The 26300-nt window shown below is 35.5% G+C and overlaps 1 protein-coding gene across 6 annotated transcripts; it reads right to left on the reverse strand.

The window, feature by feature from the left end:
- Positions 1–21500: 21500 nt before the first annotated feature.
- TLP5 (tubby like protein 5) lies at positions 21501–25875 on the reverse strand. Of its 6 annotated transcripts, none has more exons than XM_088221472.1 (6): positions 25716–25873; positions 25034–25102; positions 23972–24433; positions 23734–23821; positions 22905–23037; positions 21501–22412 (listed from the first exon to the last, which is right to left on the reverse strand). In XM_088221472.1, exons 3-6 carry the CDS (start codon positions 24317–24319, stop codon positions 21707–21709), a joined length of 1275 nt encoding a protein of 424 aa, XP_088077598.1. In that variant the 5' UTR covers positions 24320–24433; positions 25034–25102; positions 25716–25873; the 3' UTR covers positions 21501–21706. The 6 variants fall into 6 exon arrangements, with proteins under 6 accessions (XP_088077598.1, XP_088077599.1, XP_088077597.1 ...); XM_088221473.1 differs by lacking the exon at positions 25716–25873 and adding an exon at positions 25524–25701; XM_088221471.1 differs by lacking the exon at positions 25716–25873 and adding an exon at positions 25419–25701.
- Between the last annotated feature and the right edge of the window lie 425 nt (positions 25876–26300).

A 26300-nucleotide genomic window follows, 5' to 3' on the forward strand; every position in this document is an offset into this window, starting at 1 on the left:
TAGGAAAAAAAGAGAGAAATTAGTTGTAAACATGAAATGTACATTCTCAAAAACAGCATTTTCATAGCTTATCAACCAGGTTCTAGAAAAGCACCCATAACATTCACTTTCGAGGATAAAGCAAAATATCTGCAACATAGCAACAACATAAAATTCAAAATGGCCATCCTCAGACATTATGGCTTGTAGACAGAAATAAAATAAAATATACAGCTGCAGAAACATAGGAACGCAGTACCATAATTGAGTATTAGGTGTTAAAGAATCCCATAAATGCTCCTTAGTTGAATATTGGTGATATGCAATCAAAGAACGAACATTCTTTATTTGAGGAAAAGAAACACAAAGCAAAGTTCTAGGCAGGAAAGTCATACAAGACAGGGTAGCAACACCATAGGAGAGAAATAGGTTCACATGGTTCCCAAAATATCGCTGATAAATAAACTAAAAACTGATATATACTGCAAGGCTAAGCACAATATAACCATAACAATAATGAAAAATGACCTACATAGAGCACAGATAAGTCAGTCCATCATGCGGATTTACCAAAACACGGTAGTAAAAATCAAAACAATAGAAGCCCAGACTGTAGTCTGACACTTAAACTCAATAGTTCTAAATATGCTCAAACAAGAAAACAAAATAAAAGGAAGTAAACAAAATTATTAGCCATTTTGAGATTTAGGATTTCAAAATAGAGATGCTTAATAGCAGTGACAAAAAACAGACGCCCTCAGATCTCATAGCTCAATTGGCTCATTGGTGGACTTGAACTGGTTTTCATTGAGAGCCTATCTACATCATCCATGCCAAGGAAGGGAGACAAACAAACAGATGGATAGATAGAACAAGATAGAGAGGGAAGAAGAAGAAGAAGAAGAAGAGAAAGATAGAGTGAGATGATGAGAATGAAGACAAGATTGGTGATCATAAACAGGCTCAGAGTGAAATACCAGTCATCAACCTCTTTAATATATCTTTTCCATCACTGGGCAGTTGTAAAAAAAAATAATAATAGTGTAACAAAAGTCAATATCTATAAGCTAAATCATTATACACCGAACAGAATTAGAATGGGAAAGGACTGCAAGGAGCATTTCCAATAAATATGAGAAGATAAGAAATATAAAAACATGTTTCCATGACTTACAAATCACCGTCTGGAAACTCACCCAAAAATATTTACAGTTGATATTACATGATAAAGTCCGAATAGTGCTCCTTTATTGTGCATTAAATTATATATAATCCAATAAGTATATTCTTCATGACACAAAGCAAGGTGATAGGACTTGATTAGTCACATAAGACTCAGAAGAAATAGCAAAGGACACCAATAGATTGACTATTCACAGGGACACGTTGCAAGAATTGGCATGTCGTAAAGGTGGAATTTACAAAACATAGCAAAGATAACTCACTCAACCCATAATGCAAAGTCTGAACATGGAAATCCCAAGTTACAGAAGTAGTTTCTCTGCCTGTTGGTCAGATGCTTAATTCAGTAGCAAGTTTAAAATATGCTGAAATGACGGAAAATAGCAATGCAGGATAATAATTTACTTGCCAATCATGAGACAGGTGAATCTTAAGATAGAGATACTCCATAGAGAAGAGAAACTACAACCGCCCTCAGATCTCATAGCTAAAATTGTTCACTGGTGACCTGAACTGGTTTACATTATGAGCCTATCCACATCATCATCCATGCCAATCAGGGAGAAATATAAATAGATAAATAGATAGAAAAAGAAAGAAAGAAAGAAAGAGAATATGATGACAATGGTGATGATAATGAAAAGGCTCAGAGTGAAACCCGAATCATCAACCTCGTCAATATGTTTTCCATCATTGGGCGTTTGCAACCAAGAAAAACATTAAGTAATTATATATACACCAAGAACTGCAAGAATGAGAACCCAGCGCGTATATACCATATATGCGAACATGTAAAGCAGAATTAAGAAAAAGAAAAGTCAATGAGAAACTAAATCCGATAACTCCAAACACATAACAAAAGTCGTTCCTAGAAATAATAATTTGAGCAAAGTTAAATGACGAAAAAAATAGTGGGTAGCAAACTGAAGGCCCTCAGATCTCATAGCTTTTAAACTGATCATCCGCGGATTAACGCTAATGGAATCCACCAAAAGCCCCTGTGCACACCGCAGCGCATTTACCTGTGCAAGCGTGCGAGGGTATATATTTGTGTGTGTGTGTGTGTGTGTGTGTGTATATATATATGTATAACCACGAGGAAGATGAAATGACGTAGCGGTGGCGAGCAGTGACCAAGCAGATGAACGCAAAAACGCCCAAAAGCAACCGCTCTACACATATCTTCTGCATCATTGGGCCAAGAATTAGGGTTTACGAGTTCAAAGTGCGCCTTACAGCATACATTGGAAACAACTAGTTTTTCTTTAAAACCCTTAAAAATAACGGCAGTACAGAGAGGAGAAACTACGAATACGCGCTTTTGCACTCAGCTCAGATCTTCTCGACGCCGACGGAGACGGAGCAGCAGTTGACAGGCAGAGAGCGAGGAGAAAGAGCGAAGATGCTAGGGTTTATAAAGATTGGTGCCATAAACTACTAAAATACCCTTGATTTCGGCATGAAATATCATGCTATGTAACCGCTCAAACTTATGGGCAGTTTACTTTTCTTTTAAATTAATACGACGTTGTTGACTGCCGTTTCAAGCCTGGGCTTACAAGGATTCGCCATTGGGCCAAAACTTTTTTAAGCCCAAAATTTAAGGTCATTGTAAAAATAACAAAAATTATATTAAGTATTATTGTAAATAATATTCTCTAAAACAATTTAGAAAGAGTAATTTAGTAGTTAAAGTTTGATTTAATACATAAAAATATTTTTTTTTATTTTATATATTTATACATATTTATGAGAAAAGCTAAATAAAAATTAAATATTTGTTAAATAATTAAAATACAAATAAAATAATTTTTCAAAAAAAAAATAATGTTCTAAAAATTTCAACGTCTAATATCATATTCACTGTGATAGCTTGAAAATATTTTTGAATTAATTTTTTAAATTTGATACATTTAATTTAGTTTTGCATGTATTTAAAAATATATAATAAAATTACTTACATAGTTTAGAATCAAACGGAAAAAAAAAATAGATAATGATAAAATAGCTAGAATAAGCATGAAGAGACATGAAAAAATGTGAGAATCTTTTAAATAAAGTGGTATAATAAAAAGTGATAACTATTAGATAAAATGATATAACAAAAAATAACAATTTTTAGATGAAATGATATGTGAAAAGTAGTAACATTTTAAATGAAGTGGCATGTGAAAAGGTCTTTTAAATAAAACAACATGTAAAGAGTGGTAAACTTTTAAGTGAATTGACGTGATGAAATATAACAACTTTTATATGAAATAGTACGACGGAATGGTGACAACCTTTCCCTTATGACTCCCCATTCCTATAAATAGAGGATAGAAGAAGAGAGGAATGGACATTTTAGATGAGAGAAAAATAGTGAAAAGCATAGAGGTGAAGGAAAAAAGATAGAGTACCAAGTATGTGATATTTAAGAGTATTTTGAAGTTTTAGATAAAAACTTTGAGAAAATTATATTAAATTTATGAGAGCAAAGAAAGAGAAAGAGAATAAGAATATGGATCACGATTAAAAAGAAGTTATAAACTGTTAGAAAAATAAACTTTTTCTTAAGTTTCGAAGTTTAGTTTCTCTTTAATTTTTTGGATTAGTTTTTGAGTATTATGTTGGATATTTTTTAGTCAAAAAGTTGCCAAAAATCATCTCAAAACTCTGCTAAATTTTTTGGAGAAAAAAATCATAAATAAAGTTAGAACTCTGCCGGAATTAAAACTACGATGGTTAAGGAGCTAAAATAAGTAGATATTATGAATTCATAACCTACGTAATTTTGAAGTATTTTAGGTATTTTTAGTATAAAAATATGTACGTGTTTTATTTATCTTATGTATTTGTTAAGTAAATATTTGTTAAAGATTATTCAATATAAGTATTATTTTGTTTTGTATTTTCGAAATGTGATTTTGATATGTGTGCATCACTCATTATGAAAAAAAATTATTTCGAAAACACCTACATTATGCTAGAGTTCAATCTGGTCGTACATAACTATTCCGTGTTCGAGTGTATTAGCGAAGTAGTAAGTGTGTACCCATATATAATCGTTCTGTATTCAGGTGCATGGAGAAACAGTCTGATCTGCGTGCCCTAATCGTTCTGTGTTTGGGGAGTAGTAGTGTTTCAAGGAACTCATGTATGTCGTTCCGTGTCCGAATACATAGAGAACCAGTGATAAGTATATGTGTTATGCATAATGTATGGTAATTAATTAATCCTCCATAATAGTGATGAAGTATACAACATGAATCTATTTTTTGATTTGTGCCTTCATCTTCTGATTCGTATCTGTTTTGAAAAAAATTATACGATATATGTTTTGTTATGTATAAAAAAACTATATATTACATGTACTATACTGTGATTTCATAATATTGTTTATTGAAATATTTTATTTCACCCCTTACTACCCTCAAGATACTGAAGATGTAACGGCCCCGGAAAATATTAAAAAAGAAATGAGTATTTAAATATATCGAATGCGGAAGCGAGATCAAAATTTCAGTTAACATCCCTTACACGAAAAAACCCAAAAAAAACGTACTTAAAATATAAAAGGTTAAACTAACTAAGAAAGAAAACTCGAAAATAAACTATGCGTATGACTACAGAGTCTCTAGGCATCCCCTTCGTCGTCCTCCTGCGGAACGGGCTCGGGAACCATGTCTTCCTGATCTGAAATGGTTAATTAAGGAGTGAGCTACACTAGCCCAGTAAGAACATCACGATATCTCACCGTCACGGAGATAAAGGTGGGTAGAAAACCACAAAAAGACCAATGGAGCATAATTTACAACAAAACCTTTTATTAATAATAAAACTTTTACCATTCACTTACCTCGGTGAAATTCATAAGACAATATACGAAAGCAATAACATCATCATCATCATGAAATCATATATAAACTGTATAACGTAATACTTATCACGCCTCTTGTAATTCAATCATTGTACAACATATCTTTTTCTCATTTACCAGCCTACTAGTATCCGTGGGGGTCCATAGGGGTTCCGCTACCCGTTAACCTTTAACATTCATAATCAGTTTCCAGGACCGTCCCCATACCCCGTCTGGTATGGGCGCCAAAACCATAAACCTCAATACCCCGTCCGGTATGAGGGTGAAACGGGCCGTCCCCATACCCCGTCCGGTATGGGCGCCAAAACCATAAGATCTCCATACCCCGTCCGGCATGTGAGACCACAATCCCGGTAGGGTTCCCTACGGACCCGGTCCGTCCACCATCTCCCAGGATATCTAGTCAGGCTGACCCCATCATACAATTATCAGTCTACACAATCTTTGATTTTCCTTTTCCTCAATAAGCATCATCAATTCACATACAAACAAGCAAACAGTAGTTCATGCCAAACAGACAACATACAGTATCGGTTTTTTTCAGTCATTCAACCCATGATTAATAAAAACGTAGTAAATGCACACAAATCTGTAAAATAAACACATCAAACCTCATTTTGCATTTAAAGCTGTAAACAGGCCAAATAACAGTAAACCACCAATCACACTAGACTCGGGCTCCATTAGCTACCTTAAGCAATTTCACACATGCATTGATTCAAGAAATACCGTTTTATCATTTTGAACTTTAATACCGTGATAGGAAATAAGGTGAGGGGTCCTTACTTGTTTTCGGGATCCGAATACGATTCACAGTGCGCCTGCAGGCTGTCCCTAATTTTCCCTGAATTTTTTTCCGGGGAACTGAAACACGCTAACAGTACCTGCACGTGTTCCAAAAAAAATCCAAATTAGGCCCAGGGCCTCTTTCGGCCCAAATCGCAACTCCGGCACGGCGGCTCCGCCGTGCTCCGGCGACGGCGCCGCCGCTGGCGGCGGCGAGTCGCCTCGGGTTGGCTGTTTTCGGCCGTTTTCGGCCGAATTCGGCCACGCTCGCATTGGTCCTTGTCAGAAAACAACCCTAGGGCCCTCGGGGGGCCAAAAAATCACGGAAAAACGGAGCTTACCGGCGGCGGCGCTCTCGGGTGCAGCGACTCTCCGGCGAGGTTCGTGTTTTGGTGATTTGGCTTCGGTCAACCTGTAGAGAAAAGAATGGTGATCACTGTGATATAAAAATTGCATCGAACGGAGGCCGGAAAGGGCCTCGTCGGAGGCAAAAACCGAGAGGGGGCGCGGCGGCGCCGCTGGGCTTCGGCCGCGTATTCCGGCCGTTTGGCAGGGATTTCGGCTTCGATTTGGCCATAGGAGGAATCAGTGGGGAAAAACGAGTCGGGGGTATGAAATTTACCTCGATCGGCGGTCGGAAATTTCCCCGGTGCGGCGGCGAGTGGCGGCGGGTGGCGGCGGTCGGCCTCTGGTTCGTCTTCTCCGGCGAGCGGCTGGCGGCTAGGGTTTGTGGTCTGGTGTGGGGGTTCTATTTATAACCCCTTGCCTTTTGATCACAGCCGTTCGTTTCGTTTTAATCTGGGCCGTTCGTTTTTGATTGAATCTGGGCCGTCCGTGCGTTTGAATCTGGACCGTCTGATCGCGCGATTGATCTGGGCCGTCGGATCGCACCCACGCAGATCGCCAACGTGGCTCCTTTTGGAGTGACGCGATCTTGCCACGTGGCAGGCCCCGGTTGGCCGGGACTGCTGACCGGGCCTGCTGACGTGGCTGCTGACGTGGCCCCCCCCCCCCCCCCCTTTTTTTTTTTTTTTTTTTTTTTCCTCCTCCTTTCCGGGTGCTACAGAAGATACCATTACAGAGTGAGCGATGATACATAGAAAATTTCTGAAGTCTAAACTTTGATATTAAGGTTATTGTTTCGTATTTTTGTTTAATAATGTAAGTAAAGAAATTTAGAATATTATACATATATTTATATTTTATATTTAAGGGATGTAATACTTCTGCGACTATTTTATTATTAATAAAGTTAAGTTATTTTACTTAACTTGAGTCTATATGTTTTAAGAAAGTATGTTCTGGTCATTACCTTATAAAACGGGGTGTGGTCCGTGATAAGTGCTATCAGAGCCACAATTATAGGATATCCCTTGAATATGAGGCTTAGGGTCACATAAAATTTAAATAGAGTTGAGAAACATAGGGAAATGTCTCTAAATTTGAATTCCATGAATGAAATGGCAAGGATACCGAGGAAGTAGGTGAAAGACTTGATCAAGTAGAGTCTAGATAGACTCATCCGTATAGTTGAAGGCTTGGCCACGGTAGTAACTCAACACATAGTCCATTGCTAAACTATAATACCCTAAATTTAATTTTAATATAATTTAAGATTTATTTATAAATATAATTTCTTAATTTTTTAATTTTTAATTTTAATTTAGAGTAAAAAAGGAAGTAAAATTGATGGAGGATGAAATTGAAAGCAATTTTGAGAAAAATGGGTAAAAATTTGGGTTCTTGGAGTATTTTTGAAAGAAAATCGAAAACTAAGGGTCAAAACAAAATTGAAAAAAAAATTGCCACGTAGGATGCCCAGTTAGCAGCCCCAACGAACGAGGACGCGCCACGTGGCAACGAGTGCTGATGCGGTGCCATGGGGAGCCACGCGGGCAATCCACGTGCCCGCGATCGAATGGCCTAGGTCTATTCCCGCGCGCACGGACGACCTGGATGCGCTCTCTCCCAAACGTGATCGAACGACTAGATTTAAACACGATCGGACGGTCCAGATTAGATCACGATGGATGGTCTAGATTGGGTCGCGATGAACGGTCCAAATTCACTCCTTATTTAATTGCGATCGGACAATTCAGATCAAACACGATTGATGACCCAGATCAAAAGTGGACGGATATAAATAACTCTCATTTGCACCAAACCCTAACCCTAGCCGCCAGAACCCCTCGTTGGATAAGAAGACTTGGCCGCCATGAAGGAGCCGTCGCCACGCGCCGCCGCACCGAAACCCTTTTCGACTGCCAAAATAGGTAAAAACTTCCCCTTTTGCTCAAAATTCAATTTTAAGCTCACCTATGGCCAAATCAAAACAAAAAGACCAGCCAATTGGCCCAAAAATGCATACGAAGCCTAGTGGTGCCGCTGCGAGAAATTTCACAAAATGCCTCCGATGAGGCCATTTTCGCTTCCCGTTATGTATAATTTTTTTACCGTTGTGATCATTGTATCCTTCTCTACAGATTGACCGGAGCAAAACACCCAACCACAACGTGAGTTGGAGGAGCTGCCACATTGGAGAGCTCCGCCGCCGGTGAGTTCTATTTTTTTGTGTTCTTTTTGCCAATCGATGCTCTTTAACGTATTTTCTCGTAGGGATCAATGTAAAATCGGTTGAATTTGGCCGAAAACAGTCGAAAACAATCGACTCAAGGCAGACCGTCGCCGCAGACAACGGTGCCATTGCTGGAGCACTGCAGAGCCGCCGTGTCGAAATTTTGAAATTGGCCAAGTGGGCTCCGAGACTAATTTTGGGTTTGTTTGAGACATTTATAGGTACTATTAGCACGTTTTAATTTCTAAATAAAAATTCAAGAAACCCGGAAATCACCTGTAGGCGCAGTCGAACAGCTTAGTTTTTCGGGTATCAAATCAAGTAAGGATCCCTCATCTTATTCCCTATTATAGAATTGAAGTTTAAATAAATAATAATATAGTATTTTGTGAAAGTTTAATAAATGTGCATAATTAATTACGGATTGCTAATGGAGCCGCAACTTGAAATTGATTTCTGTTGATTTATTTTATAGTTTAAAGGCATGATAGTATCTGATTTATCAATTTTATGGTTTGAATGCATGTATTGCTGCCTTACGTGATCACCGTTTAGTTGGAAATTTGAGATATGATTGTATTCTCTGATGCATATTTGTTTGTTTATGTGATTATGGTTGATTTAGAAAATAGAGACTAACGAAAAACGAAAAAGTTGTTTGGGAAGATGAATAGATGAAAACGGCAGCCTTACTGGATATCCTGGGAGATGGTAGACGGATCGGGTACATAGGGAACCCTACCGTGAACGTTGTCTTATACCAGACGGGGTATAGAGATGGCCCGCTTCACCCTCATACCGAACAGGGTATTGAGACTTAATAATTTGGCGCTCATATCGAACGGGATATGGGGATAGCCCGTAATTGAGATTGTTAAAGGAAAGAGTTCGCGTGTAGCGGGGATATCCCTATGAAGCCCCACAGATACTAGTAGGCTAGTGAAAAAGTAACAGTTATTATTTGGTTTATTGACGATGCATATAGACTTGTGATATGTGTTATGTTACTGATTTTATATGAAACTATGATCTGTATTATATTAATTGTCTGCTAGGTTATTTTTATGAATTTCACTACGGTAAGTGAAGAGTAAATGGTTTTATTTATGATAAACGAATTTATTTAAATTAAGTACTCCATTAGTGTGTTGATTTTATACCAACATTTACTTATGTGTCGGTGATATAGTGTGATATCCTTACTGGACTAATATAACTCATCCATTATTTAACCATTTCAGATAAAAAGAACCAGGTTTCAGAGCCCGATACGCAGGAAGATTGCGAGTAGATGCTAGATTTCTTTATTTTTCGTTTATTTTCTTATTCTTATATTTCTTTCAAAAGAGTGAATTCTATAACATTGTTTGGTACTTTTAGTTATTTGTGTAAGGAATATAAATCATGAACATTTATTACGCTTCTGCGCTTTAATTATCTTTTATTTCTTTTGGATATTTTCGGGGTCGTTACATAAAGTGCTACAAACAGTAATAATGCTAGTACTAGTAACACCTAGCTGATAGAGAAAAATAATGAAAAACTCATTGAAAGATTTAAGAGAATGAACCAACCATCTTTTGCTAGAGCAATCGACCCGATATTAGCCGAATAATATATCATGGAGTTGGAGAAGATATTTGATGTTCTCAGCGCCACTTCAGAGTAAAAGGTACAATTAACCACATTCATGTTTAAGGGAGCTGTAAAATACTAGTGGCACTTAAAAAAGGGATCGCTGAGGACACTGATCCTTTTGGGAAATATTTGGAGCAACATTCTAGAGAAGTATTTTCCTGATTTTGTTGGAGAACAAAAACAAATATAGTCTTTAAAATTAAAGCAATGAAATATGAGGGTGGCAAAATATGCAAAAAAGTTTATAGAGCTAGCTCGGTTCGTGCCCAACTTAGTAGTAGATGGAAGCCTAAAATCCAGAAAGTTTTAGAGAGGTTTGCGTAAAGAGATCTGGGATAAAATATTCGTTCTGAAAATTAATGACTATCAATAAGTAGTGGAACGAGCCCAGATTGTAGAAGAGGCTATAAGCTTAGTCCCACAACAGATCCAGCGGGTTAGACCATTCATGCCAAACAATAAGATGAAGGTCTATGAGCCCCAACAGTATGATAAAAGGTAAAAAATAGATCTCTTAGCCCTAGTACAAGGGCCAGAACAGATATGCCCCCATTATAGAAAGAACCATACTAGTAGACCTTGCTACAAGTTGACAAATGGATGCTTCAGATGTGGTAGTACTCAACATCGAATCAAAGAGTGTCAACAAATAGCATATTAGACCAAACAACTCAAGAAAGAGTATATGCCATTACAGAGTGAGATGCTCAATCCTCTCAGGACGTAATCCAATATATGTTCACTATCTCTAGTACCTTAACTAAAATTTTAATAGACCCAAGATCTACACACTCTTTCACATCACATGAGTTTGCTCAGTATCTGAACATTGAATTGTTACCTTTAGAATATGTATTAGTAGTCTCTACCCCAGCCAATAAGGACTCTACCACTAGTACAGTCTGGCGAGTATGTATTATAGAGATTGCCAATAGAGAGTTACCAGTAGATCTCATACTCCTAAACATGTATGATTTTAACATCATACTAGGAATAGATTGGTTAGCAACATACCATGTCAATATAGATTGTCATGGAAAGACAATGAATTTTAATATTCTCAATGACAAGACCTTTAAATTCAAAGGGATTAGTGTAGTAACTGAAAAAAAAATAAAAAATAAAAAAGGGGTGGGGAAACGGCGTCGTTTTGAGAGGCACGTAAGGTATAAATAGGAGAAGGGAAAGAAAAGAAAAAAAGGAAAGAAAAAGAGGAAAAAGAAAAAAAGAAAAGAGAAAACAGAGAAGAGAAAGGGCGGGGAGGAAAAAGAAAAAAAAAGAAAAGAGAAAACAAAAGAGAGAGAGAGCGGGGAGGGGAAAGAAGGTTCGAGAAAGAGAGAGAGAGGAGTCGGAGTAGAGAGAAACGAGAAGGGAGAGAGAAGAAGAAAGAGAACGGTGACGGTGCGATCAGCGGGAGGAAGGAAGATGAAAATGGGAGGTACGGTAATTTTAAGTTTCCTTTTAGTTGATGTGGATTTGAAAACTGCCGTAGGTGGAGGAGTTGGTATGAGTGTGAGTGGAGGTGTGCGGAGGAGGCCGCAGAAGGAGAAAGAAGAAGAAATGTGGCGTGGGAGAGAGGTCTGTGAGGGAGAGGTGAGGTCGTGTGTGAGCAGGGGTGCATGGAGGAGACTAGGCCACAGGAGGAGAGAAAGGAAGGAGTGCGGTGTGTGTGAGTGTGGTCTATGAGGGAGAGGAGATGTGGTATGTGAGCGGGGGTGCATGGAGGAGACTAGACCGCGGGAGGAGAGAAAGGAAGGAGTGCGGTGTGTGTGAATGTGGTCTGTGAGGGAGAAGAGATATGGTGTATGAGCGGGGGCGTATGGAGGAGGCTGGGCCGCAGGAGGAGAGAAAGAAAGGATTACAGTGTGTGTGAGTGCGTTCTGTGAGGGAGAGGAGATGTTGTGTGTGAGCGGGGGCGTATGGAGGAGGCTAGGCCGCGGGGGGAGAGAAAGGAAGGAATGCAGTGTGTGTGAGTGCGGTCTGTGAGGGAGAGAAGATGTTGTGTGTGAGCTGTGGTGCATGGAGGAGGCTAGGCCACAGAAGGAGATAAAGGAAAGAGTGCGGTGTGTGTGAGTGCAGGTTTTGAGGGAGAGGAGTTAGTGAGTGTGAATGGAGGCGTATGGAGGGGGGCCGCGGGAGGAGAGAAAGGGAGATGTGTAGTGTGTGAGTGAGGTTCGTGAGAGGGAAGAGATGTTGTTTGAGTACGAATGGGTTTGCGGAGGGGACCATGGGAGGAGAGAGAGGTGATTTCAGGATTTGAGAGTGGAGTATCTAGAGTAGGCCGTGGAGGGGGAGAGAAGAAGGGATTTGGTGAGTGAGGTGGATATGTGTAAGGGAGGAAGTAGTGTGTGTGGATGTAGAAAATTTGGGAGGAGGAAAGGGAGGCCATAGACCGTGGGAATGAAGTGTCAGAATAGAGGTGTGGGGGTGTCTCTGTGTAGGGAGAGGGGATGAGTGGTGTAGCTGTGTGGTGTGAGAGTATGGGTTGTATATAGGTTGGTATAGCTACTGTAAATGTGATAGTTGGCAAGGGAACGTTACAGGTGTGAGTGTGTTGAGTGTTAGTGCGTGTCTTATGCAAGGACAAGATGATATTGTGTTGAGTTAGTAGCATTGGGGGACGCCGATATTGGTTGTCGCTACCTTGAAAAAGTAAGTTGATCGTCGATAGTGATGATGGTCGAGGGACTCCAACGGGAAGAGGTTTGGTTGCCGATATTGGTGATGGGAAAAGGATGGTATCTATGTGTGTGTGTGGCCTATTAGGGGTTGAGAGATAAGTGGGTTATTGGTAGTTGCCGATACTGGTGACGGGTGAGAATATTGGTACGCTTGGGGTGACGTTAGGAGATGGTCACACATGGTATGCATGATATTTAAGATACCGAGGTACGTTTTAGTCCTGTGTAGTCCCATAGTGATAATAATGTAGGACTTAGGTTGGGTGATGGGGTACATATAGAAATACTGGGTTTCATATTTGTGCATATCATATTTGTAAACTTAATTTTTACTGTACTGAGTTATATGAACTCACTCTCTATTATTCATAGATGATGTAGGAATGGAGTCGGGATCGAAGTTACTGGTTCCCGAGCCTAGCGTATAGAGCAATAAAATAAGGATCTTTATTGATAGAATTGAATGTGTAAAAATTGGTAGTATAGTAGATAGTATGTATGTTGATAGTGTATACGATTATATTTCACATGATGTTACATGTATGATTGCAGGTCTATCTTGACTCTGAATAATAGATGGTGGTAGTGTTTCTATGTGCATGACTGATTTGAAATGAAATTTCTGTATTTGATCATAGATTTGTTGTAAACTACGCCATTAGAAATAAAAAAAAAAATGGGGCGTTACAATTAGGGAGTCCCAGCATCCATGTCTTGTATCTTGCATTCAAGCTCAACGACTATTTGAGAAAGGATGTGCAAGGTATTTGGCTTACTTAGTAAAGAGTAAAAGAAAGTCAATCTATAACATATATCAATAGAAAAGGAATTTTCTGATATTTTTCCAGAAGATTGAGTTCTTCATTGACTTAATTTCTAGTATGAATCCTATCTCTAAGGCTCTGTATTGAATAATGAAAGTCAAATTAGAGGAACTCAAGAAACAATTGCAGAAATTATTGGATAAGGATTTCATCAGACCAAGTGTATCACCATGGGGAGCTCCAATACTATTTGTGAAGAAGAAGGATGGTACCATACAACTCTGTCTTGACTATAGGCAACTAAACCAAGTTACCATAAAAAATAAGTATCTGTTGCCTCGTATCAATGATATATCTAACTAACTTCAAGGAGCCTAAGTATTTTCAAAGATTGATCTACATTCTGGATACCATTAACTAAAAATTAACAAAGAGAATATTCCCAAGACTGTCTTCAGAATCAGGTATGGCCATTATGAATTCTTAGTCATGCCTTTTGGTCTAACAAATGCTCCTGCAGCATTTATAGATTTGATAAACAGAGTCTTCCAGCCATTCTTGGATAAGTTTATCATCGACTTCATTGATAATATACTGATTTATTCACGGAGCGAGACTGAACATACGGAGCAGCATTTGACAATAATGTTTGGGATTCTTAGGAAAAAGAAGTTGTAGGCCAAGTTTAAGAAGTGTGAATTTTAGTTAAATGAGGTTTTCTTCCTTAGACATATAGTTTCAAAGGACGAAATATCAGTAAATCCAGTTAAAGTAGAAACAGTAGTAAACTGGAAAAGGCCTACAACGGCAACTGAAGTCCGAAATTTCCTCGGTCTAGCTGGATACTACAGGAAGTCTATTGAAATTTTTTTAAAGATTGCTACTCCACTAACTCAGCTCACTAGAAAGGACACAGAGTTTGAGTGGAATGACAAGTGTGAACAAAGTTTTCAAGAACTAAAGAAGCGATTGACAACAGCTCTATTATTGACTATTCCTAACGGTACTAGTGGATTCTTTATCTACAGCGATGCTTCAAAGTAAGGATTGGGATGTATACTAATGCAATACGAAAAAATGATAGCTTATGGATCTAGATAATTAAAGAATCATGAGTAGAACTATCCTACCCATGACTTAGAACTAATCGCTATAGTTTTCCCCTTAAGGATCTGACGTCAATATCTATATGGTGAAAGTTTTGAAATTCACACAGATTATAAAAGTTTGAAGTATTTGTTCTTGTATAAAGAACTTAATATTTGTCAAAGGAGATGGATGGATTTACTGGTTGTAGATGCACTTAGTAGGAAGAATACTTGCACTCTTGCCTATATAATGACCTTAGAGTGGAGACTCGCAAAGGAGTTTCAGAAATTGAATTTGAATGTCCACCATAAGAAACTAGGAGGATACTTAGCCAATATAAAAGTGCAACCTATTTTGATGCAGAAAATTAAAGAAGCTCAACAGTCTAATCTTACTCTGGAGTCAATTATGAAAAATGTTAGTAAGAGACTTCTGCTAGAATTCAGACTATCGGAAGATAGTGTATTGAGGTTTGGAAATAGAGCATGTGTGCCAAATAATAATAGTTTGAAAAATGAGATATTAGAAGAAGCACACTGCTCTAGATTTGTTATGCACTCTAACAACACTAAGATGTATCAGAACTTAAGGACCAAATATCGATGGAGTGGGATAAAGAAGGATATAGTAGAGTTCGTTTCTAAATGTCTTATATGCCAACAAGTGAAGGCTGAACATCAGAGACCAACAGGACTACTTCAACTCTTGCCTTAGCAAAGTGGAAATGGGAACATATTACTATGGATTTCATGGTAGATCTACCTAAAACAAGATCTCAACATGATGTTATTTGGGTTATCGTTGATAGCTTAACAAAGTCTGCTCATTTGTTTTGGATATCAAAGTAAATAACCCACTAGATAAGTTGGTCAGGCTCTATATCAAGGAGATTGTGAGATTGCATGGAATTCCAGTCACAATAGTCTCCGATCGAGATTCCTGTTTTACTTTAAGATTTTGGACCAATCTACATAATGTTATGGGGACCAAGCTATCCTTTAGTATGCCTTTCCATCCTCAAACAGATGGTCAATCAGAACGGACAATTCAAACTCTAGAAGATATGCTACGAACCTGTGTCATTAAGTTACGAGGTAATGGGAGGATTATTTACCTCTGATTGAGTTCGCATATAACAATAGTTATCAGTCCACCATTCAAATGACACTCTATGAGGCTTTGTACGGAAGACCTTGCAGATTACATATTTATTGGGAAGAAGTTGGAGAACGAAAACTTATTGGACCTGAATTAGTAGAAGAAATTACAAAGAAAGTGAAATTGCTCAGGAAACATCTTATGACAGCTCAAAATATATAGAAAAGTTATACCAACAATCAAAGAAGAGATTTAAAATTTGAAGTAGGGGACCATGTATTTTTAAAAATATCACAAATTAAAGGAATTATGATATTTGAGAAGAAAGAAAAACTCAGTCTTTAATTTATTGAATCTTCTGAGATATTGGATAGAGTGAGAATTGTCACCTATCGTTTAGCATTACCATATAAGTTAGCCAACATATACAATGTCTTTCATGTGTTGATGTTGAAGAAATATCCCGCAGATCCATCGCATGTACTCCGATATGAACCTCTTGCACTTCAGGATAACCTATCCTACATTGAGCTTCCTGCACAGATATCGGATTGCAAAAAAATGATATTACGGTCCAAGATAATCTCCTTAATAAAGTTATTATGATAGCACCATTCAAATGAAGAAGCCACATGGGAGCCAGAAGAGGAAAGGAAGGCCAAATATCCACATTTGTTTATGACTACTGATAAGTCCAATTTGGAGGACAAATTTTTTTTTTTACGGGAGGGAGGATGTGAAAGCTTGAAAATAACTCCAAGTTAATTTTTTATATTTGATATATTTAATTTAATTTTGTATGTATATGAAAATATATAGTAAGGTTAAGGACATAGTTTAGAATCAAATAAAAAAAAGATGGATAAGGATGAAAGAACTAGAATAAGCATGAAGAAGCATGAGAGAATGTGAGAATCTTTTAAATGAAGTAGTATAATGAAAAATGATAACTATTAACTAAAATAATATAACAAAAAATGACAATTTTTAGATAAAATGACATGTGAAAAGTGGTAACATTTTAGATGAAGTGACATGTGAAAAGAACTTTCAGATAAAACAACATGTGAAAAGTAGTAACCTTTTAGATGAAGTGACATATGAAAAGATTTTTAGATAAAACAGTAAATGAATAGTGGTAACCTTTTAAGTGAAGTGACATGATGAAATGTGACAACTTTTAGATGAAATAGTAAGACGAAATGGTAGCAACATTTCCCTCATGGCTCCCCACTCCTATAAATAAGAGATAGGAAAAGGGAGGCAGAGACATTTCGGATGAGAGAAAAATAGTGAAAAGTATAGAGGTGAAGGAAAAAGAGGGAGTATGAAGTGTGTGATATTTGAAAGTATTTTGAGGTTTTAGATAAAAATTTTGAAGAAATTCTGCAAAATTTATAAAAACAAGGAAAAGAGAAAGAGAAGAAAAATATGGATAACAATAAAAAAAAAGCTATAAAACTTTTAGGAAGGTAAGATTTTTCTTAAGTCTCGAAGTTCAGTTTCTCTTTGATTTTTAGGATTAGTTTTTGAGTATTGTGTTGGATATTTTTGAGTCAAGAAAGTTACTAAAAATCATCCCAAAACTCTACCAATTTTTTTGGAGGGAAAAGTCATAAATAAAGTTAGAACTCTACCAAAATTAAGACTACGACTGCTAAGGACCTAAGGTAAATGAATATTATGAATTCATAGCATACATAGTTTTGAAGTATTTTTCATATTTTCAGTATAAAAATATGCACATATTTTATTTGTCTTCTGTATTTGTTAAGTAAATATTTGTAAAGTTTTACTTCGATATAAGTATTATTTCACTTTGTATTTTTAAAATGTGATTTTAATATGTATGCATCACTCATTATGGAAAGAAGTTATTTCAAAAGTACTTGCATTATACTAGACTTCAATCTAACCGAACATAACCGTTCCGTGTTCAAGTATATTGGCAAAGTGATAAGTGTGTACCCATACATAACCGTTTCGTATTCGGATGTATGGGGAAACAATCTGATATGTGTGCCTTAACCGTTCCGTGTTCGGGGGGTAATAGTGTTTTAAAGTACTCATGTATGTCATTTCGTATTCGGGTACATGGAGAACCAGTGATAAGTATCTATGCTTACGCATAATATATGGTAACTAATTGATTCTCCATAATAGTGATGAAATATTCAACATGAATCTGTTTTCAAATTTGTATATTCATATTCTGATTCATATCTGTTTTAAAAAATATTTTATGATATATATTTTATTGTGTGTAAAGAAACTATATATTATATGTATTATGCTATGATTTTAGTATATTGCTTATTGGGATATTTTATCTCATCCCTCTGTTACCCTTCAGATACTAAAGATACCGTTGCAGAATTAACGGTGATACGGAAAAAATTTCTGAAGTCTAAACTTTTATATTAAGGTTACTATTTCGTATTTTTGTTTAATAATGTAAGTAAATAAATTTAGAACTTTGTACATATGTTTATGTTTTATATTTAAGGAATATAATGATTCTGCGACTCTTTTATTATTAATAAAGTTAAGTTATTTTACTTAACTCGAGTTTATATGATTTAAGAAAGTATGTTCCGATCATTACCCTATAAAATGGGGTGTAGTTCGTGACATTCACCATTATTCTTTTTATTATTAGCTAATTTATATATTATTAAGTATATATTAAAAAAATAAAAACTATAAAATATTTTTATTTATTAAATAAGGTCTTATTTTCTATTGGCTTGAACACTGACATATGCATTTGATAAGAAATGTCCAAATTAAATTGTAATTCAATTGTGATTGGACCATGGTTTAACAAATAATATCAAAACACATAATAATTTGATAATTCTAGCTTATCTGATTTTAGATTTTGTGAAAATTTAAATTGTAATTTATGATTATATAAATATGTGGTATCAATTTAGACATCAAATATTTTGAATATTTACATAAAAATAAAAAATAAAATGTGTAATTATAGAATTTTATGTAATGATCACACAATATAAATAATTTTAACTTAAACTTTTAAATATAGACGAATCATGTCAAATAAATTATTTAGTTATGTTAAGTGGGTTTGAGACATTATATAAATACTCAAAATTTTAAACGAATTATCCGAATAAATCTCTTAAATATTAAATAAAAAAAACATATTGCTTCTTTACTATAATTTTTATATGTACAAGTTGAAAATGGTCACATAAATAAATTTATAATTAAAGAACATTATCTTTCTTTAAAATAAAATCAAAATTGAACACTAGGTGAATCAAATCAAACAAAAAAAAAAAATAGTCCTTCGTTTTACAACCACAATTTATTTATTTATTACTAATATAATTAATTAGCGTCTAAAATCTCTCCAAGATTTGGCATAGAAATTTCTAGTGCTCCACCAAACGGACCCTACAAAAATCTCTCTTTATGTCCATGCGCATTACACACCCTAAATAATCCAAAACCCATTTGGGCTATCTTCTCAACTTGGCGCTTGGAGATTTGATTAGGTTAAATTTTTTATTTAATTCAGTCTCGAACCATAGTAATTGTCATTAACTAATATATAATTAGGTAAATTATTAACTTAATTCAATTTAACTTAATGTTTAATTAAGTATTAATTATTTTAGATCACAAAGAACAAAACTTGTTCGGTAGCCGCCTTTGTCTTAAGCATGAACAATAATTAATATTATTGAGTGAAACCTAGAAGAATTAGAATTATATATATTTTGGTATAATTATAACTCAGACGCATTATTTTTTAGAAAAAGATTCCAATAATAATATAATAAGAGAGTGATATAAGAGATAGAAATGTGGAAAAAATAAAGTCAAAGAATATATAGAATAGTATAAAATTTAAAATATATATTTTATCTTTTGCTTTTAAGTAAAATTATAAATTAAAAAATGTAAAGCTGATTCATATATAAATGTCAATGCAAAAGTTTACTAAATTCAAATAAATTAAATATTATTTCTGCAAACTTATATTATAAAACTATATCATTGTGAAAAAACCAGAGACAAATTATTAAAAAAATAATTTTGGGATGGTTGGCAATATTTGAAAGAAAAATATCTTTCACCAATAATTTTAAAATTAATTTTGTGCATTAAGAATTTTGTTCCCTCCTAACATATATATATATATATAGCAATATATGTGTGTATCTACTGGTCGAGAGAGAGAGAGAGAATGCAAATGGTGTCGGGCGGCACACGGGGTTTAGTGATGAGAAGAAGAAGAAGAAGAAGAAGAGGAGGAGATGATTGGAGGAGATACATGCCGCCCTGACCACCCAATTCGACGCTTCACTCGGCAAGCAGTGCTCACTTGTCCGTTTCTGTCAATTTCCCCCTCTTTCTTCTTCTTCTTATTCTTTCGTTTTCTTTTCATTTTTAAAGAAAAGTGTGAATTACCAAATTAATATTTAAAATTTGATATTTTTTATATTTTGATTTTTATTACTTTTTGGTTACAATTTAATCATCAACATTTTACATCTATTTCAAGAGTTTTATTTTATTTTTTTATTATCATTTTTAATAGAAAAAAATTAAAATTATTAGACAATATTTGGAGATTTTAAAGATCAATTTACTTTAAATATTTAAAATTATTAAAAAATAATTTTTTTAAAAAAAGAAAATAGCTCATTTTGTGTCAATATAAATTGTTTTCTTAATTTTTTGTTTCTAATTATTTTACGATCTAAAATAAACTATTTTTGAACGTATTATAATGTTTTTAATTATTTTAATTTTTTTATTTAAAAGGTAAAATGAAAGTTAAACATTTGAAACAAATAAAAAAAAAAAAGGCTGATGATTGAATTTAAACTAAAAAATATTACAAACCAAACTGTAACAAAATGTCAAATTTCATGGATTAATTTGATAATTTGCGCACACAAAAAAATTTAAGTTCAAAGGAGCAACAAAATCAGATAAGTAAAAAGAAAAATTTAGTTGTAGTGTGGAAAAAAGGATTCTGGTTGTGTTGGTGTGTTTAATTTTGGTCTTTAAACCAGATAAGCTTGTAAATTGAGGTGGGTAAGTTCAATATCTGCAGAATCTTGATACCTCTCAATTCTCATGTCTTGTTTTTGTAGTTTGAGTTGTTGCCATCATCATTTCTTCTGATTCCCAAAATATGTTTATAGTTCTTTAAGGAATATATATATATATATATATATATGCATATATGGGTAGTTGATCCATATATGGCTGTAAGATGAAATAACGTGGCGATTTTTTAAAATGTATGTATAACATAAATAATGTTCGTGTTATATTTATACATTTTTTTATCGGAAAATTTATATTGATAAGCTCAACTGTAAACAATACGAATGTAAAAATATATTGCTTATATAATATAAACAATTCTGGTATTCTACCTCAAAAGCATCATATTTTCAGGTAACATTATAATTTAATCCCTTAATATTATTAACTAACATTCCTAAATTTACTTTTGAAAATATAAATTTGAATTCCATGCAGGATGCCACAAATTTGCAAAACCCCAAATTCATTTTTGTAGTAAATTCAACTTTTACGTGACATTCAATATTTCAATCTCATCAAATTTAACAAAATTCATAATAAATTCTTTTAATTTTATGTAAAATTATTTAAACTTTGTTAATTCCTCATAAAATTTAAACTCCCCTTAATTATGTTATACACACAAAATCAAGTTCAGGAAACAAAACTTTTTCACCAGGTCTTTTAGGTCTTCTTCTCTAACATATTTGTCACATAAAAGAACATCAAGGTTCAGACTTTAAACAACAAAGAACATATCATACTAACCCAGATGATAAACAAAAAATAAGAGGTGAAATAAAATAAACTGATGGAAGAAATGAAAACATTCCTCCCCTAATGTTCACAAATGTTCCAAGAGTTAAACATTTGATCTGCATCATACAACAAACCCTTCCTACCAAACTCTAAGACGAGAAAAAATTACCAGCTACAACTTCTATTTCTTACCACAAAGTCTCTTCTTTTTTCCTTTTTTCTTCTATTCACAAGCCAATTTGGTGTCGAAGCTGCTCAAGCAGATTGCAAAAGCTTGGAAGGCGGAGAGGGGATACCGGTAATCCATTGTGAACATATCCTTACCCACCTTCCCAAACTGCAGAATTATCTTGTCGTGCTCTGATTGGGCAGGCTGTGAAGGTGTTGGTGCACCAGCAGCAGGTTGCGTTGCAGCAATCAGCTGAAAATTCTTGACAGAAGCAACGGTTACTCTGCCACGAAAGTTGAGGCACCAGCACTGTAACTGTTCATGCCATCTTGGTGCTTTATTTCTAAGTACCAACGGTCTCTCCTTCCCCTCCTCTTCCTCATCTCGAGTTCCAACAATGTCAGAGAACCTAGCGCTGCTAAACTCACTAGAGTTTTCAATTGATTTTGAGAAAGAGATGCTGCGGAAGGAATCCTCAAGAGAACGAGGGAGAAGCTCGGGCTGGCCAGGGACACTGCCACCTGGTTCTAGGGCTGAGGCAGGGATTGAGTGCATGGTACAGTGCATCCTGCGAGGGCCTCTGGTACCCAGCACATTCAGCTCGTATGTCACCTGAGCAATGTTGTAGCTACCAGTGGGGACCTTCGGAGAAACCTTTTTGGAGTAAAACCTGCGACTTCGGCCAGGTGGGGAGAGCTGGGAATTGTTGTATGGAGGTTGTGTGTCATAAACTATAAATTTTGTACCCAGAAAATTTGACCTGAAACAGGAAAACGATGCATATTCAGAAACGGCTGCAAGCTGGCTCATTTACATAAAGGAACCATCCTGGATAGAGAGAAACTTTGGATTTCAGATGATAGCTAAGAACATTATATAGCCAGATTTTAATTACTAAGACAAGGCAATGAAAGAACGAAACTGAACAAGAAAAACTACCCACAAGATATAGAGTACCTCAAAAACTTTTTAGGAATATATGAACAATGAAGTCCTTAATGCAAGTCATAAAACCTTTAAAATTTTAACTTATTGTTAGTGCAGTCTATGAGCCAAATATTTTCTCCTTTTTTTTTTTGGAAAAAAAAAAATATAGGCTGGGGAAACAGAGAAAGGAATATGAACTATGCCTATGTGGGTGCAAGGGGATTGATTGTTATGGGATTTAAGAAGCCCTCTGCAATATATTCCCTAAACAAAGGATTAAGGGCATTAACAAGTATCACATATAGGCTAAACTTTAAACACATACCTCAGTTTCCCTATGTAGGTACTGCTTGATCTCGTTATATTGTCAGCATCCATGGAGATAACATACTCAGTGCATGTAGTTCTCCGGGTCCTCTTTGCAGAAAGAAGAAACTTACCATTTTCCACGAGTAGAGCTGTGTGGTACAGTACTGATTAGTAATAGAGCTACAAGTAGGATAACAAATAAAGAATGAAATGCGCTCTCATGCACATGCACTCATATGGTACAATCCGCAAACAGCTACTTCCACGCTTTAAATCCTCCCATACATACATCTATGCACCCATACAAGCAGATGAAATAAGCAACATCATTGCATTGGAGTCATTAATTTGTCCAACAACAAACCATTTTTAACAATCAAGAAAACAACCTTTCATCAGCATGGATCATGTTACTTGGCACATCCCTGATTTAATGTAATAATAATCCTATTTGACATAAAACAAACTGGAAACTTAGTATACCAAAGTGCAAATCAACAAAACATAAGCAATAAGCTTCCTGTTCCAAAATTTTCAAGAGTGAGGAATACATAACGACTATTCAACAATACATGTTTGGCAGTTAAAATCCACTAAAGAGAAATCAATTTAAAATGCAACAACCAGCAAACACTGTATACTTATTTGTGTGATGAAATATTAGTACAGATGTCAGCATTAATCAACAAATAATCACATGAGAAATACAGCTCACAAAAGTAAAACTCCACCATTCCAACTCTCGAATACCAAATCAATTTAAGACACAGCAATTAGAAAATGTGTTATATTAAATTTCCATCACGAAATTTTAGCAACAATTTAAGTGCAGAATCAGAGGTTACCCGGGCTAAGGCAGAGAAAGAGATGATAAGTTAAATTAGATTTATCCCTCTTAATGAAGCACTGGATAGTTCCATCCCTGTATCCTGGCTGTAAGAAACAAATGAAACAAATCCCATTTTTTTAAGCTGCTGTCTGACGATGTTACAAATAGAGAACACAGATAGATGAATTATCAATCAGATTAAAAAAAAAAATTTCTCTAGATAATATAGTAAAAGCAACCACTAAAGATCTCACCTGTTTCAGTGAAACCGGAAAGGTTATTTTTCCAGAGAACTCAGGACTTTGGACAATTTCTTTGCACATTTCTCTCCACGACCTGCACACAGCGGCGCATGCAACAACATGTCTGCGTGCAGGCCACATGCTTTCACTTGCTTCCAATCTCTTAATCACATCACGCAATAACTCAGGTGGGAGACCAGCCCAACGGCTATTCTGAGTAACTACAGGCTGCTCATGCAATTCATGCACTGACCCATGAGATTTACCCCTATGATGACCAGGCAACCTCACCTCAAAACTACGCCTCGATAAGCTCCCAAAACTATCTCTCACGTCACGAACTATACTGCGGAAAGACATTTACTATAATATGTTGATAACGTCCTTCAGACTAATGTGTCTTGGAAACTGCCGGCATATATTATTTTCCACCTAAGTGGCACAGTAGCCACTGACCATTACAAGCATATAGAACTGCAAATCAAATAAGCTTTCCTTAAATTCCATTTACAATACTTATTAACCAAGAAAAAAAGATAAAGGAGACAGACAGGCTAAAAGCACAAAGTAAGAAAAGAAGATTCTCATCAGAAAAGAAAAGCTTCACATGGACCAAGAGAACATAAAACTCCAGACTTTGGGGGAAACATTTTTTGGCGTGTGTTAAGCCTAATTTGAAACTATAGACTGCTGCTAACTCAAATTTAATCAGACATTTAGACCTTGTCGTTCAAATAAAGAATTTTAAACAAAAGCAAAAGAACCCTTCCCATCCAAAACCAAAATATAACTAAATTCACCTCATCCAAAGGGAAATTAACTACCCACAAAAATAAATTTTGGTCAAGACCATGTCCAAACTCCAAAAAATGGAGATTGACATATCAAGTGCATATTAATACTTGTAATCCCCTTCTCCAGAAAAGATATTTCATAGTTACAGTCCCACTACCTTTAGACCCAAGTTACATATCCTGACCCAGAAAATTCTGCAAGCTAAAAGATCAATTAAGCTCAATGATGTAGTGTGCTTGATACCAAATAAACGAAAGACTTCTAACATAAAGAACAAACCTCATCAGAAACAGTACTGTGCCCAGTCCCAGCACAGACCTTTGTTCAATGATTTCCAACCCTCCAAACCTTAAGAAGTGAGTAATTGAAAATGCAAACATTAAACCCTACATCCAAGCTCTGCACTTGAAAAGAAACATCGTATACAAACTATATACTCAAAAAATGCCAGAAAATCTTACAAATTCCTTCACCCAGAGTCACATACCTCGAAAGTACATGCAAACCCCTCAACAAATCGTAAAAAATCTAGTAAAGAACATTTTTCTTCTACAGTTTCAGGAAATGAAACAGCAAGAAATCCTCCCAATTCAGTCAAAAGAAACGGTAAGGTAAATACAAATTTCGAAACAAAGTCAGTGAATCAATGGGAAGTTTTCTGGACCTGCGTTGAAAGAGAAAACACTATGCACGCTTCTATTTACCCAGATAACAAAGTAGGTAAAGCAGCAAATTTGGTACAGTTGATGAAGAACCCAGAAAAGCAGACCTCAAAATCCACGCATCAGAGGCATGGAATTTAGAACTCCAGAAAATTTCTCGAGAAACAAACAGAAAATCAACCAAATAAAAAAAAAAAGAGAGAGAAAGAGAGGGAGATAAGAGAAATGGAAGAGATCTAGTGAAATACTCAGACCATGAGCAAATGATAAAGAGATAAAAGAGATCACAAGTTGCTCACCATCATTTTTCTCCTTTTTCTCTCTTCTAATTCTCTCTTCACTTCTTCCCTTCAGATCCTTAGCTTTTACCACACTCAGAAAGCTTTACTCTCTCTCTCTCTCTCTAACCTTAGTTTCTCTCTCTAGACTTTTCTCTCTCACCACTTTAAGACGCGGACTCCAAATCTTATTAAATCCAATTCAGAAACTTGCATTAAGAAAAGCGCCTTGCTTAATTTTTCATTTAATTAATTATTATTAGCTTAGAATTTGGCTCACTCCTGTTCAGTTTTTTTCATTATTTTTTTAATTTTTAAATCAATACATTGTTGGTTGGTTAATTCCTACGAAAGCTCAGTAGTGGGTATTCTAAATTACTATATTACCCTCGACGGTTGACTTTTCCGTTACCTAACTTCCGTTATGTTTCCAACCATAAAAAAAAATTCTTCCCGGTGCTTCAAAATTATTTATTTCCTTTTTTAATTATGTTATTTAAAATATGATGTCATAATTAAATATTTTCTTTTTTTCTTCTCCGTTTCGTAGGATAGTGGGGTTCATGTGAGAAAAATTATGAATGGGGCACGCCGTCATGATGGAGA

This window comes from Carica papaya, chromosome 1 (assembly GCF_054855325.1).
Source record: "Carica papaya isolate Zhongbai chromosome 1, ASM5485532v1, whole genome shotgun sequence".
NCBI lineage: Eukaryota > Viridiplantae > Streptophyta > Magnoliopsida > Brassicales > Caricaceae > Carica > Carica papaya.

What these genes read in the sequence shown, in the direction of transcription:
- TLP5 (XM_088221474.1), bottom strand. Translation starts at nt 24,319, where the DNA reads ATGTCTTTCCGCAGTATAGTTCGTGACGTGAGAGATAGTTTTGGGAGC. An exon ending in TTCCGGTTTCACTGAAACAG is followed by an intron (nt 23,822 to 23,971) that starts GTGAGATCTTTA and finishes TGTTTCTTACAG; the next exon opens with CCAGGATACAGGGATGGAAC. An exon ending in ACCTACATAGGGAAACTGAG is followed by an intron (nt 22,413 to 22,904) that starts GTATGTGTTTAA and finishes TTCCTGTTTCAG; the next exon opens with GTCAAATTTTCTGGGTACAA.